General features: G+C 45.5%; 1 protein-coding gene across 4 annotated transcripts in view; it reads left to right on the top strand.

Annotated features, from left to right (window-relative positions):
- The first annotated feature begins 375 nt into the window (after nt 1–375).
- LLGL2 (LLGL scribble cell polarity complex component 2) overlaps nt 376–14,504 on the top strand; it is a 32,570-nt gene continuing 18,441 nt past the window's right edge. For all 4 annotated transcript variants that reach the window (XM_079323409.1, XM_079323408.1, XM_079323407.1 and 1 more), the window contains exons 1-3: nt 376–493; nt 7,293–7,400; nt 13,469–13,566. In XM_079323409.1, the coding sequence (XP_079179535.1) occupies nt 7,326–7,400; nt 13,469–13,566 (173 nt within the window). In that variant the 5' untranslated portion in view covers nt 376–493; nt 7,293–7,325. The remainder of the gene's footprint in view (nt 494–7,292; nt 7,401–13,468; nt 13,567–14,504) is intronic.

The raw sequence follows: 14,504 nt of genomic DNA, 5'->3' as shown, positions 1-14,504 counted from the left end.
AGCAGGACACGGGCTGGCTGCTGCGGGGCTGTGCCGCGAGATTTGTGTTTCTCTCTCCAGTGATGGCTTCGACTTTTTGCAAAGTCTGCCGATTTCCCCAGGCAAGGCGGTGAAAGTTGGGAGCTCCCTCGCGGGCTGGAGCCGGGAGGAAGGGCCCTGGAGCCGGGCCGCCTTTCCCGGGGCCGCTGCCCGCGCTCCCCGCGCCGCGCCGCGCCGCTCCCTGATTGGCTGCCGGGAGCGCGCTGCTGAATTATTCATGAGCGCGCCGGCTCAGCGGGAGGCGGAGCCGCGGCTCGACTTTATTTTCATGCGATGCCCCGCCCACACGCGCAGTTCACACAGCGGTGCCCCGCCCCCGGGGCGGTCCCGCGCAGGCCCCGCCCCGCCGCGCCCCGCCCGGAGGTGCCCGCGGAGCGAGGCCGCCGCCGCGCAGCTGAGGGGAGCGGGCGCGGAGCGGAGCGCGGCCGGGGCGGCCCGGCCCCAGCCCCCGCAGGTGAGCGCCGCTCGCTGGGGCCGCGCGGGGAGGCGGGAGGGGCTCCCGGGAGGGGCCCGGCGGGGTGTCCGGCAGAGCTGTCCGGGGTGGCCCCGCCGTGCCCGCCCGTGCTGGGCTGCGCGGCGGGGCCGGCAGGTGCCCGTGCCGGGGCTGCGCGCACCCCAAGCCCGGCGCACCGGGGACTCCGGCGGTGTCTCCCCGCGGCACTCGCAGCCGCGGCGCTGCGGGCTCCGGGGGTTTTGTTCGCCGTGTGTCCGTTCCCGGGCTCGCCGCGCTGTGCCCGTCCCGCATCCCGGGATTCCGCGGGGAGCCGGCGGCTGTGGCCGCTCCGGGGCTTCCTGCCCGGGGCGCTCCCGGCGTGCGGAGCCTCCGCGGGGCTGCGGGAGCCGCTCCCGCCCCGTCCTGCGCTGGAGATGCCGCTGCCCGCGGCTCGGCCCCGCAGAGGAGCTTGCAGAAGACAAGAACTGCAGTGACTCTGACTCCCTCGGGATAGTCGGTAGCATTTTCTCTCTCTCTCTTTTTTTTTCCTATTTCCTTATTAAGTTCATCTTGTCACTATTACTGGCTTTTCTTTCCCCTCCCCAAAGTTGTGAGAGCTTGCTGGATGAAGGGGCGCGTTACTTCCTGCAGAGCAAACAGGTGTAATCAAACGGTGAACAAGGTGTTCAGCCTTTGGCTCAGGTTGCCCTTCGCTGTGCCGTGGAACAGGCTCTTGCTGGTATCTCCCTCCTGGAGCTGAGGCCTCACCTTGGCGTTGGAGAAAGCTTTGTGTCTTTGTGTTTAGTGTTGCTGGTGGTGTAGAGCAGTCGAATCAGACTCCTGGATCTGTGTTTCTGCAGCCAATGGCACAAAGCCTTGAGCTGGTGTGGGGATAGTGACAGGACAACAGGGACAGCTCCGCTGAGATGGTAGAAGTTAAAATTGTCCATTGTCATGTCTTACTTGATGGGGAATGCTGCTCTTTGTAGTCATCTGAGAGCACTTCAGTCAACTGGAATATCTGGCTTTACCAAGCCCCAGCTGAAGCTGTGTGCCCAGAGCAGCTGCTTGGTGATCTTAGCTTTGATTCGGGAAGCTGGTGCTTCTGGCAAGTGGAATGCAAAGTGCCAGTATGTCCCAAGGCTCCTCCGTGCATCCTGGCACGTTCCTTGTAGGGATAGATTGGCCCATGGAAGAGATGAGGATGATCTGTGCCAGTAGTGAGCAGTCCCTAATCCTGCTCAGTGCAGCTTGTAGCCTGTCAAGGGACTCTACAGTTCATGGTATTGGAAAGGGAGAAGAGATCTTAAACATCTTCATAGGATGGTGCTGAACAACGTCTTTGATTTGGTTTTAAACTCATTTCATCTGCTATAACAGCTGACCAAAGAAAAGTACTGGAGGAGTTAAGCCAGTTGAGAGCCCTTTATCTTCCAGTGGCCTTCTGGTATGGTAACATAATTATTCCTGGGAATTGCTTATTGAAGAGGTGTGTCTTGGCTGACACAGAGGCTTGAGAAATGTCAAAGAGCAAGGGAGGTTTTCAACATTTGTCTTGCAGTTGCTACATGGCAATAAATGTGATACTGCTAGTACCATCATCTTTCTTTAAAATACCAGAGGGGGCACTGGTTTAGTTTCTGTGCAGAAATTGCATGGAAGCTCCAGTTCTCATATAAAAGTTTCTCATAGCTGGGTCTCTTTGTGTTGCTTTATGAAGCAAATTCTTTTGTGTTTTTCTCCATAGACCCACTGTGTGTAAAGTGCTGCTCCAAAGTTACAAGTCATTTTTCTGTTTGATTCACACTTCTGAGCAAAGCCTACAAAGGGTTTTGCATCATGGGCAATAATGCCGTTCAGTGCAAAGACTTTGTTCTGCTGTAGCATTTTGAAACTTCATGTTGTCATGCCCCCATGACAAGGAGAACACAATAGGAGTCATAATGACACACAAGGTTTGCACAATTCCCAAATTCATTGTAGGTGGGAGGTTCCTGGTAACTCCAAGCACAAGGCTGTTGGAAGTACATGAACTTTCCAGAGTTGTGTGATTAGTTCTCCATTATTTTCAAAGAGTTCTTGGAGAATCAGTGTCTGATGTTTATTTAATATTGTTTGTGTTTTGGGAGGGCAGCCACCTGCGTGTAGTGTTGCCACAGTCTGTTAAGTTGTTCATTTCACTGTTTGTCTCTCCAGGTTCACTGAAATAAATTCTTTTGAGAGGATCTTTTGGTTTTCCTCTCTGACTACTGTATGCAAGGTGCACCTGAACACTTTCCTGTTTGTGAAACTGCAAGTAGCAGTGGCTCAGCAGTTGTGTAAGGGAAATCTCTGCATGATCTCATTAAACTGAGATTAATGTTAGAGCATCTTCCTTCTCCTGGGAGAAGGAGGTGGTGTCTTACACTTCTCCCTGTGTACTGCAACTGCTCCTTCCCTTGCTTTAGCTGTTCTGCTTGGCTTGTGCTTTCTTCTTGAGCATCTGCCTTGACAGTGTGTCACAGCCAAGCAGGGTGGTAGAGATGAACAGTTAAAGAATAACTCAGGCTTGTTTCATTGATTTCAAGCTAAAATTGTTCTTAAACTTGCCCTTTCACCGTGAGTCATGGCACCTGTAATCGATAAATGTGATAAATTTGGTATTTAACTGATATTTAGCTCAGTTCTGTTAGTGTGAAATCACTGGTGCTAAGGAAGAGCTTTTTGCAGTGCAGCTGACCCAGCTCTGTTCTCTTGCTGCTGGCTGTGTTGTAACAGCAATAAGGCAAACTCCTGGCTGCAGGAGAGAAGCTGGTTCAGGCAAGGCCATGGTAGTGACGGTTTGTTATAGCAGCACCAGCTGCCTGGAGCTCAAACAAAGCTGCTTGATAAGGCCTCCTTTATTTTAGCAGGGTTGATAAAGTGTTATCAGCTGCATAGGTAGAAGTTCTCCCTTTAAGGACCTGTAAGCAGGAAGGAGTGCCAAGGAAGGAATGAGAAGGAGACCTAAACCAAGGCAGGATTTAAGAGTTCTTGAGATACTTGCTGGCATTTTGAAAAGAAAGCTCTTGGACTGTATCCCATTGAAAACCTGTTCAAGTTGAGCAAAGGTTGCCAAGGAAGCACACAGATGGTACCCTTGCAACTCTGCTACGTGAGCAAAATAAACTCATTATGGGCATGTTTTTGTTGTGGGGTTCATTTGAGACTGCATCCACACTTAATACTGTCTACGTAGTAAAAACTTCTGACCTGGGCTTCCTCTTCTTGCAAGACTGGATTAACTTGTGTGATTGGGACTTACAACATTTTGGCTGGAAATTCCACTCTCATGGGAGGACATGAGGAAAAATTGCAACAAATTTCTGCACAGGGTAGTTCCCTGCCAGCCTTTGCCAAGCTGATGGAGAAAATGATGGAGAGTGTCTCAGCAAGCTGTGCACAGGCATCAAGATACAGTGCTGTGTGCAGGAGCAGGGAAGCCACAGGAAGATGTGAAGCCCTGGATTGGTGACACTCAGCAGTGAGGAACAATTGTCCTTCTATTGAATGTGGGTTCACATGCCACCTCTCACAGCATCTGAAATGAATGGAGCTGAGCAAGGAAGACAAAATGAAATCTGGTTGTGATATTAAACTGCTCCTTAGTCTCTGATTGGAAACAGGATCTCTTGTGCATGAATTGTGAGGAGATTTTGCTTTGTGTCTGGACCTAACCCAATGAGGTGAAAAAGGGTACATTACTTAATGTATTTAGCTGAGCATTCAGGTAAGGAAGTAGCAGGAGTTTGATTTTCAGGGCTCTGAGCTCTGCTGTCAGGTATCCGTGTCCTGAGTGCCAGCAAAACTCGGGTTGGCTCAGCCTTGGGCTATTGTTGCCTCTAAACAGCTGCCCTCAATGCATCTTAAAAGAAGAGAATGTTGCACATAGTTTCTGGTAAAAGACTTGTCTTTGTAAGCCTAAAGAATTGTTTCCCTGGAAAATAAGAACATTAGATACATGCAGACCTGGCATAGCTTCAGAGGCTACTGGAGAATTCCTCTCTGGCTACTGGTAGCCACAACTGTTACCAGATGGTTGTAAATGCTGACTGGCAGACAACTGCAGAGCACATGGGGCTGGAGTTTTATGTAAGATTCCAAAGGTGTGTGGGAGAGAAACTGGCCTGCTAAAATGTAAATGTGCATCTGGAAGATAAGATTATACAGATTATGGAATCTATTTCTAGAATTGGAAGAGATACTTGCTTATTGTACTAAAACCAGAATTCTTCTCTTTGATAAGAGCTTTGTAAACTTGTGATAATAACTGCTTGGACAACCTGTGCTGCAGTGGATGCTGTTCCTTCTTTGCCTTTGCTCAAAACTGCTTGTCCTCTCATCCTCAGCCATACTGTGACACTCAAAGGTTCTTTGGTCAGAAAGAAACTCTGATACCAGTTTATGAGAGGTGACTTTTGTAGCTTGCCTTCTCTGATCCTCTCAACCCTTCAGGCTGATGGTTCTTCAGGTGAGTTACTGCTCAGTTCAGAACTACTACACTTCTTAGCCTGTTTAACAAGTTGTTGTGGGCTGGAGTGTGAATGCTGGAGCTCTTGCATAAGCAGGCTCATACTGCTTCAGGATGCCATTAATATTTCAGGATAAAACATTCTAGCAAGTTTTTAAATGTAAAGCTGTGTCTCTCTTAAATCAAGCCCCCTCTTCTTGGCACCTGACATTGAGTTTGCCTCTGCTGGCACAGCTGAGGTCTTTTGTTCTGAAGTGGGGAGGGTAATTAGTGGAGTTTCTCTGTGGGTTTGCCTCGTTTAGCAGGTCCAGGATATTGATTGACAGTGGGAAAGGGTGCGTCTGCTTGGCACTTTCCTTTCCTCGTCTGGCTGAGGGCAGGTTGTGTGTTATACATGGGTGTGATGTGCTCTCCTTTCATTGCACAGCACCTTGTCACTGCTCTGTAACTTCTGCTGGCTTAAAGTGAATGTAGCTTTTTGGAAATATGTCCTTCTCTCAGGGATGTCTAATAAAAGATCTGACACTATTTATAAAATTTCAGTTGAGGTGCTAAATCTTTGGAGAAGGATTTACTTTCCAAGTAAAGTACACTTATATTCTTCCTCTCTTTTCTGTGGTCCTCATACATTTGTTTCTGTGCACATTCTTCACCCCTGCATGTGCTGGTGGCCCATGGACACAGACACCTGTAGCTCAGAGCCAGTTTTGCTGTGTTGATTGGTGCTGCCAGTGATTCCAGGTGACTGGAATGTCACATGTAGGTGGCATGTTCCAGTCACCCAGATCCTAGTAATTCTAGGGACTGAGTGGCTCAGGTGAATGATCCTCAAGTGATCCTCTGGTCCTGTGAGCAGAGTGCTGCACAGGTGCCTGGAGATGTTGGAGTGTGAGCAGGGAAGGTAAAAGGACAGTAGTGCAACAAAGAGGTTCAAGCTCAGGGAGTTTTCTAAAGGGAGTTCTCAAAATATGCCTGTGGAGCATCCTGTTTATCACACCATTTCCTTCTTTTGGACCTTCACAGCTGGTGCAAGGCCTTGCTGGAACTCTTTGAAAAACAACTCAGGCTCCTCAGGAGTGGCTGCTGTGGGTTCTTATCCATGACCATTGTAGCTGGCAGGAGCACAGCAGCAGCCACCCTGTTTCCAGCTGTGCTGTTCAGAAGGAGCCACCCTGTTTCCAGCTGTGCTGTTCCCATCTGTACAGGTATGAAAGTTCCTCCCCTCAGTCACTCACCTCCAGCCCCACTGTTTGAAGGGTTCAAGGCCCTCTGTTCACAGTTCCTTTGGTGCTTCTGGTCCCTCTCTCATCATCCCCCTGCTCCCCACCTTGCTGTAGGTGTATATGAACCTCTTCTGACCATGTGTAATATCCATTCTGATCCTTCATTGCCCCTCAGAAGTTCTGGCCCCCACTGTACATGTACAGAGTAGCTGGCAAATTGCTCCCTGTTTAGCAAATTAAAATACTGAGGGAAGTGTCTGTGAGCTGCAGCTTGTGAGAGGTGGGCAGGGCAGGCAGAGCACTAACACCAGGGTGAGCTGTCAGGATGTGAATTCAAACCTTTGCTCTTGGGTTGGCAGGGTTTTATTGTCCCTGGGTACCTGTGCTCAGGGGAGATGTGAGAGTAGGCAGCTGGAGCCTGGGATTCCCCCTGTGCCTGCTGGTTTGAGTCAGGTCTGATTTGTCCTGTTTGGATCCTCCTCTTGCTGTGAGAGACCAGGCACTGGGACTTGCTGCTTTGTGTTTCAGCTGCTGGGTGAATTGCAGGTGCGAAATTCCCTTCCCCTGCCCCCACCTCGAGCAGGGAGTTGATATTTTACAAAAGCAAGTTAATAATTAATGCAGCTCCCCTGCAGGCAGCACAGCGCCCTTTCTGCCATGCCCGTGGAGAGACCTGAAAATGGGATTCTTTCTCTTTGGCTCAATAGCTGGAGGGTTACCTGGGGTGAAAACTGATGCTAGTCAATAATGCCTGAGCCTGGGAGTTGGCCTTTGGGTTGGGTTTGTCTGAATGTTTATGCAAATGCTGCAGTTTTGCCTTTTCTTTGGATGAGGTCAACTCAAGGGATTTCAAAATGTCCAAGTGCAAAACCCCTTTTATAATTCTCTTGTTTTATCTGTGCTAGTTTGCTTTATCAATGTGAAAATGGAATTTTGAAGTGCTGCAGCAGAGAGCTGTGCTAGACTGGTATCAGGTTTTAGTCACTCGATAGTGATGTTGTCTCAGTCTGCTCTGGCTGATTTGTTACCTGCTAAACTAAAATAAATAACCTACTTCTGCCTGCTTTCTGCTTTTGTTTACACAGGCTTTTCTTTTCTATTTTGTTAGGATTTTTGTTGCCAAGATACTACAGCAAGGAAGATGAGAAGGTTCCTAAGACCCGGCCACGATCCAGTGCGAGAGAGGCTCAAACGTGACCTTTTCCAGTTTAATAAGGTATGGGGCTTTCCTCAGACTTCAGATCTACCTGAGCCACTGCATCCTGCAAAAGGATGGGATAAACTCCTGGAGTGTGGGTGGAAAAGTTAAATTTAGGAGAGGTGCTGGTTTGTTCTCTTTCTCCTCCAGTGTAGTTTCCTTTAAGCTCCTGGGCATGATCTCAGCTCTGCCTGTCCTTTTTTGAGAGGAAGGATATTGTGATGCTGTTGAGTGGCACTTGCTGAAAGAAGAGATCTTCACAGCAGCTTTTTTACCCTCTGAGTGGTCTGTCACTTGTCCTGCTGTGTGCTGGGACTCTTTCTGTTATAGGTAGTCCTTGTTAGGAAAATAAGCATTTTTCTAAAGATACACATAAGCCACAGCTTGTGATGCAGCTGAAGCCAGAGCTCTTTGTCCCTAAATATGCTTTGGATTTACAAGTGTACCCCTGCTTTTAGATGTGCATTTAAAAGGCTGTGCTAGCACCTAGGCAGCACAATGGCCATTAATAATGAATTTACTATTATCTCAGTCTGAATCTGTTTTAGGTTTTTTCCTTCCCTCTGTGAAGAAGAAATGCAATGGCTGTGCTATCTATCCAACACTCTGGGCATTTTTCTTTTGAGCTCTGGCCAGGAGCATAGTGCTTTTATCTTTGAAAATACTTAGTATTAAATCATGGCTAGGCTAATGGCTACTTACCCTTTCTTTGGGGAGCAAAAATACATTTCTAGGTTTTGTGTTTCCAAGGTTTAAGTGGAATTTTGCTGAAAAGTGTAATGGATAAATGAAATCAGCCTAGGAAATAACCTCCTTGATTCATTAGAATTGTAGTGTAGATGGATACTTGAAGTGGAACTGTGGATATTTGAGATAAATGATTTAATGTAATTGGTACTAAGCAACACCAATTCCATGCATACCTTCCTGCCATTGGGGAGACAAAGGAACTCAAGAGTGCTTTGGGTCTGTTTTCTGCCTGCTACCACCAGGAAATCCTAGTGCAGATGCAATAGAAAAATCAGTGAATGCAGACCAGCTCTGAGTTGTTTGCATCTGGCTAAATGCAATGTCAGCATCAGAAAAAATGTCCCAGGGATGGGTCAGAGTTGCTTATAAGCATTTAAAATTATATATACCTTGGAAAAACTTTGCTGTTTTAGGGATGGCTCTTCCTTGAATATGCCTTTCTCTTTTGTTTGGCTAAGCTTTACTTGTCAGAGACACACTAATTTGGATAATGCAAAACAGAGTTGAAAGAGCTGGCTTTTACAGCTGAGGGAAACTTCCAAATATATTAGAAGCTGACATCAGGATTTGTGACTCCATTTGATTCAGTCCTGAAGGTAAATAAGACATCTTGTTTCTAGGGAGACAACTACTCTGGACACTTCCTAATGGTTTACTCTCATTAACAGCTTGGTAATTAAAGGCCTTGTAAAATGCATTTGCACCTTTAAGCCACAGTAACTTGTTATTTTCTAATAAAAATCAGAAGGGAATGAGCATTATACCAGAATCTTTTACACTTTACTTTTTTCTTCCATAAAAGTGAGGAGTTTTTTTCCAGTATTTCCAGAGATAATGGGTCATTTGAAAGCTTCTACCCTTTCATCCAATAAACATCTACTCACAGCTAGGTAGACTGAGAAAATCTGGGAAAGTCAGACCTTAATTCTGAGCTGTTGAATGTTGTGGCTTGAAGGAGCCAAGAATCAGAGTGCTTTGTGTGCCAAGGCTGTCCTGGTCTAATGTGCTATTAGAGCAAGCACATTAGTGCTGGTAAGCAGGTTTGTTGTTTTTTTTTTTTTAAACACTTGTTATTTGAGGTCTTTGAAAGACTTCTGGTTAAGAACCTGCTTGGGAAATACTTTGTGGGCCTATAAAGTTGCTGATCAGAGAAATTGCACAGTGGATTTGCACCTCTTCAGTGTGTGATGAATAAAGGCAAGGTCTGTACCTTAAAGGTGCTGGGGATTCCTGCCCTCATTTTACACTGGAGTTGAATATAAATGCATGATGCCACACAGATTTAGTGTAGTGCAATGTGTTTGACCACGCTGGCCTAGACTGGACTTCAATTTAGAAAGCCTATTTAATTGGTAGTGGTGGATTTTTGTTTGTTTGTTTACTCTCTCAGGTATAAGTAGGCTGTGATCTTCTTAATGCTTCTCTCTTGCATTCCTGTTTTGTATAAGAGGTGGTCCAGATGGTTCTAAAGGACTGATTGATGACTGGACTGGTGCTTCAGACTCTCTTCAAAGTTGTGTTTGTTTCAAAAAACACCTTCCTAAATTCTGCTAGTCACTTAGCTTTGCATATCTGTTTCTCTGTATGAGTAAGAACTTCCCATGCTTGTGTGTACCTGTTGCAAGAATCTGTTTTTAGCTCAGTGGATAGAATGAAGGATAAGGTATGTGGACTTGGCAGTCTACTTCTTTGAGTTTATCCTGCTTTTGGAAGTAGTATTTGGATGCCTTTGGCTCAGTCCAAGCCCTGCAGAAGAAACATGTTCAGGCTGGCATTGTCAGACTAGATGATGGGTAACACACAGGTGAACCAGCCTGTCTTACAGCTGAATGTTACCCAACTGGGAGCATTGTGTTTAATTTATGGCTTCATGTTTTTTCCCCTGTTTCCAGCCTTCCTGGCCCTTTGCTGATGGGTGTGATGGAGAGCTTTCCTGAAATCTGAATTAGTGTCTAAGCAAAGTGGAGTTAGCACATAGAGGTTTCATTGTTTCTTCAGGAGTTAACAAAGGGACAGGGCTTGTATTGCCTATGGTTGGGTTTGTCTCTGCTCTGTCATAAAACAATCTGAGAGGAAGGCAGAGACAAGTGGAAGGAGGAAGGCAGAGATGAATTTAATCAGCACAGCTTTAGTGTGGGCTGGGAGCAACTGTTCAGTTTGGTCCCATTTTTTCCTGCAGTAAATATGACTGACATGAAGCATTTCTATCAGTGCTGCTGACACCAGGCTTGTTTGAGTCTGACAAATCTGTGGAGAGGGAAAAAAAGCTCCTATCTTTCCCCATAGAAACAAAGGCCCTTTTGAGAAGGAGGGCACATTGTGGGCACTGCAGTTTCTTATTTCAGCTCTGCTGAAAGGCTCCTTTGTAACCTCTGCTGCTCCTGCCCCCCTCTCTCCCCCTGCTGCTTTACCTGCTGGGCAGGTGAAAGGATTGCCTGATGAAAGGGGAGGAAGGGAGGGCAGCCCAAAGCTGCCTTGATGTGATTTAACAACTGGGTGCAAATAAGTGCAGGGAAAAGATCTGGGTAATCAGGACAGTGATTGTGAATGCCTGGCCCTGGTGGTGTCAAATGCAGCCCAAAAGTCACCCTGAAGCCTTTGTTGTCCAGCTGTGGAAACAAATTACATAAGAGAGAGTTATCTTTGTTGCATTTTATGGGCATCTTGGTTGAAGATTCAGAGCTCCCAGAAAGTACATTTACTGCTCTCCATGAGCAGCTGTGTGGCACACTGTGGTTGTTACTGATACTTTTCTTTTGCAAATTTATCTGTGGAATGGGGGTATTTCTAATTTTTGGTTGAATGAAAACCTGGAGTGAAAAAAAAAAAAATCACCCTCCTATTATTATTACTGAATCATACACACTTGGTTGTGAAGTTCATAGGTCTCATACTTGAAAATTAAAGCTTTTATTGACTTGTCTAATGTGTTTACAAATTAACACATCAAACCCAAGATATAATTAGGCCAGTATTAAGGCTGGTGTTGACAGCTTCCTAACAGGCACTGCAGTATTGTATAAGTCATGGTTTTCTGAGAGCTGTGGCTAAAGCTTTATCTTCTGGGCTGGATGAAATCCTAGAATAATCACAGTTTCTAATTGATGTGTCACTGAAAATTGCACCTGGTTGTGCTGATAACATGACAGTGCAGTGACTGTGAACAAGTTGAAACTAAAACTATCAGGGTAGTTACACTGGTGTCTCCCTAACAAGTTCCTCACTTTGTTTTGGGTGAGAGTGGAATGATGTTTATTGCCTGTGCTACACCTGATTCATTTAAATGTCTGATTTGTTGTTAAGATAATGTTACCTTGGATCTTCTTCCCAGAATTTTGCACCATAGCTTTATACTCCCACCACTTTGACAATTAGGAAGCTTTTCTGTATTGCTTCAGTATCACAGTGCAGAGAAATTCTTCTTTGCCTGTGCTGGATTAGGAAACTGCTCTGTTTCAATTCTGAGTCCACTGATAAATTCCTAATTTCATACAGCTTTCTCCAGGAAGTTTTATATATGTAGCTATGGAAAAGTTGGTTAGCAGCAGCTTCAAGGGTGACAGTGAAAAGACTGACTGCTCAAAATTTGTTTTCAATAATATAAACCTAACACTTAATTTACCTTTTTAGAATATAAATGGCTAAGGCTGGAGATGAAGTTATCAGAAAAGGAAGTAAACTCAGTGGTCTTGGAGCTTGTAGTACTAATCTTGGTTTACTAGCTATAAAAGGTAAAAAAAATTACTATCTACTCTTTTGCCCTAATGAGCAAGCATAATGAGTTGGCAAGCAGAAAATTGGGAAATGCTCCAATATTTTCTGTTTTATCTTCTAAAGAGGCTCATCTTCCCTTAAGAGAACCTCAGGCTTGGCTACCCAGTATTTACAGGAGGGAGGTGTTTTCTTTCAGCTTAGGAATTGTGATCAAATGGGTAAAACCAAAGCAAACTGGCAGAGTCTGGAGTCAGCTGGATCCTCCTGTGCTGTGTCTTTGAGCAGGACATTAAAGGGCTCTGCAGCAGCTGGGGCACCTCAGGCTATGGCCTGGCCACGGAAATGAAACCAGCTCCATTTGATTCTTGTGCAGGGGATTAAGTTGGGAAATCACTCTGCAGGAAATAAAGTCCAGGTGTTACTTTTAGGCTGAATAAAGCATAAATTTTAAGTGATGTGGTAGCTTTGCTCCAGACATGATGGAAATGAGGATGGGAGTGAGGTGCAAGTGCTGTAGATGGAGAGTTCTCTGCTTTTTTTATTTTTTTTTCCAATAGTGACTGTAATGGATTCCTATTGCTTGCCTTAGAAGAAGGTATATTCCAGAAGTTGGGCCTGTTAGGATCAGCTTTTTCCAGGAAGTATCCCTTTTAATCATCCCTATTAATCTGTGTGCACACCAGCCCTTTCCCTGGCTGTGTGTTGGTGCATGCTGGTTTTGCCTAAACCAGGGTAAGAGTTGTGCATTAGCACTCTAAAAACCTCCCTGAGCTGTTTTCCAGGCAGCTTGGTGGCATTCTGTAAGCATGGCAGGATATTATTCCCTGCTGTGTAAATACATCAGGCTTGCTCAGTGTGGTGTGTGCAAACACTCCAAATCTCCCTCTTGGAGCAGTTAATTGTACTTTAGGGAAGACACCAAGGCCAGGCAACACTGCTCCCTGTGACAGTGACATGTTTTTAGTCCCAAATGTCTTTGAATTACTCTGAGGTGGCCTAGCAGGCTCCTGCTCTCATTAAATTCCAGTGTTCCCTGTGGAAAATGGATATGAATTCCATGAGTTTTCCTGAGTGCTCACAGGAAATCTGTTTTGTTTCCTTGATGAGCACTGATGTTCACTCCTAGCTCTGCATTGCTTTGCAGCATTTCTTCATGTCAGTCACCAGAGAGAGGTCAGGAAGGCTGACCTGTGTGGAATTTGTCAGATAAAGCTGATCTTACAGCTCACAGTATTTGTGTCAGACTTTGCAATTGTGCTGAGCTCTTGGTTTACAGAAGTGCAGCTGATGTGGGGTGATGGAATGTGTTGTATTGACTGGCTAAGCTGTGCTTATGCAGAGTTATTTATAATCTTAACATCAGGAGCTGCTCAGGCTACTGTTTTCAGAATACTTCTCTTCCATTTCTGTTACACTTCTGGATATCCTGGCTGTGGAGTCAGGATTCTTGGCACACATTCATCATTAGGCTGAGGTTCAGCAAATCAGAAAGGTTTGAACACCTTTCAGCAGAAAATGTCCCATTAAATGCTGTATTTCAGAGTGCCAGGCTGTGTTGACTTCCTGCCCAGCAATGCCCATGAAAGAAGCTGCTGATCATGATTTTTCCTTCTCTCCCTCAGACTGTGGAACATGGATTTCCCCACCAGCCCAGTGCCCTGGGCTACAGCCCCTTCCTGCGACTCATGGCCATTGGGACACGATCAGGAGCCATCAAATTGTATCCTTTCAGCACTTGGGTGAGAGTTCTCTAACCTCAACACAATTAGTACAGCTTTGAAGACACTTCAAAAGTTAAATTAAGTATGAATTTGCAAGCAAGGCTTGCTGGAACACTGAAACAGTTGGCCAGGGTTTGGAGTGATTTTGGTCTGTTCAGGGTGGGATTATCTTTCCAAGAGCTGAGCTGCAGCTCCAACAGAAGCTGATCTGATGCAGATATTAAACAAGACTCTGCTCTTGCTATGCAGAAGGTCAGACTAGATCTGGCCTAAATTTAGCAATCCTTCACATTGTAAATTCCAGGGTTGTTTAAATATTTGGGGCAGGGTTCCTTTTTATTCTTTTTTTTTTTTTTTCCTAAAGCAATTCTATTTCAAAGGTTAAAACTGAAGTCAGAAATGCCTTCTACTTCCTGAGTTTTTGACCATCCAGGAATTAAAGACCTAAACATTGAAGGTGGTAATTTATTTTTTTTTAGCTGATGACGTCCAGTCTGATTTTTTTTTTTTTTTTTTTTTTTTTTTGTGTGTGAAATGATTCTCATGGCAGAGACAAGTTAGATGAGCTGTAAAACAGGCATGTCACCCAGCCCAGAAAGGAAAAGTTGGTGCTGTCTCTGCCAGCTTAATCATTCACTGCTGGTGTTTGTGCTCAGAGGCTGGGCTCCACATGCAGGCAGTAGCCATCTGTCTCCTGGTTACAAATTAGTTAAGCAGGATTGTAGTGTCTGGGAAACCACTGAATATCCTTGAGAAAAAAACAGGGTCCAGGCACCTCTTCTGCATATACTGAAGGAAGAAGTGAACTTCCCTGTTCTCCACAGTGAGCACAGTCTGCAAATTTTACAAACATGTAAAATCAAAAGATTTGCATTGATTCTTTGCAGCTCACCAACAGTAAAACATAGTTTCAAACTAATCTCTTTTTGTCTTGCTT

The sequence above is a fragment of the Erithacus rubecula genome, assembly GCF_903797595.1.
Source record: "Erithacus rubecula genome assembly, chromosome: 20".
Classification (NCBI taxonomy): Eukaryota; Metazoa; Chordata; class Aves; order Passeriformes; family Muscicapidae; genus Erithacus; species Erithacus rubecula.
Note: the sequence above shows the minus strand (reverse complement) of the source record. Positions and strands in the feature narration are given on the sequence as shown.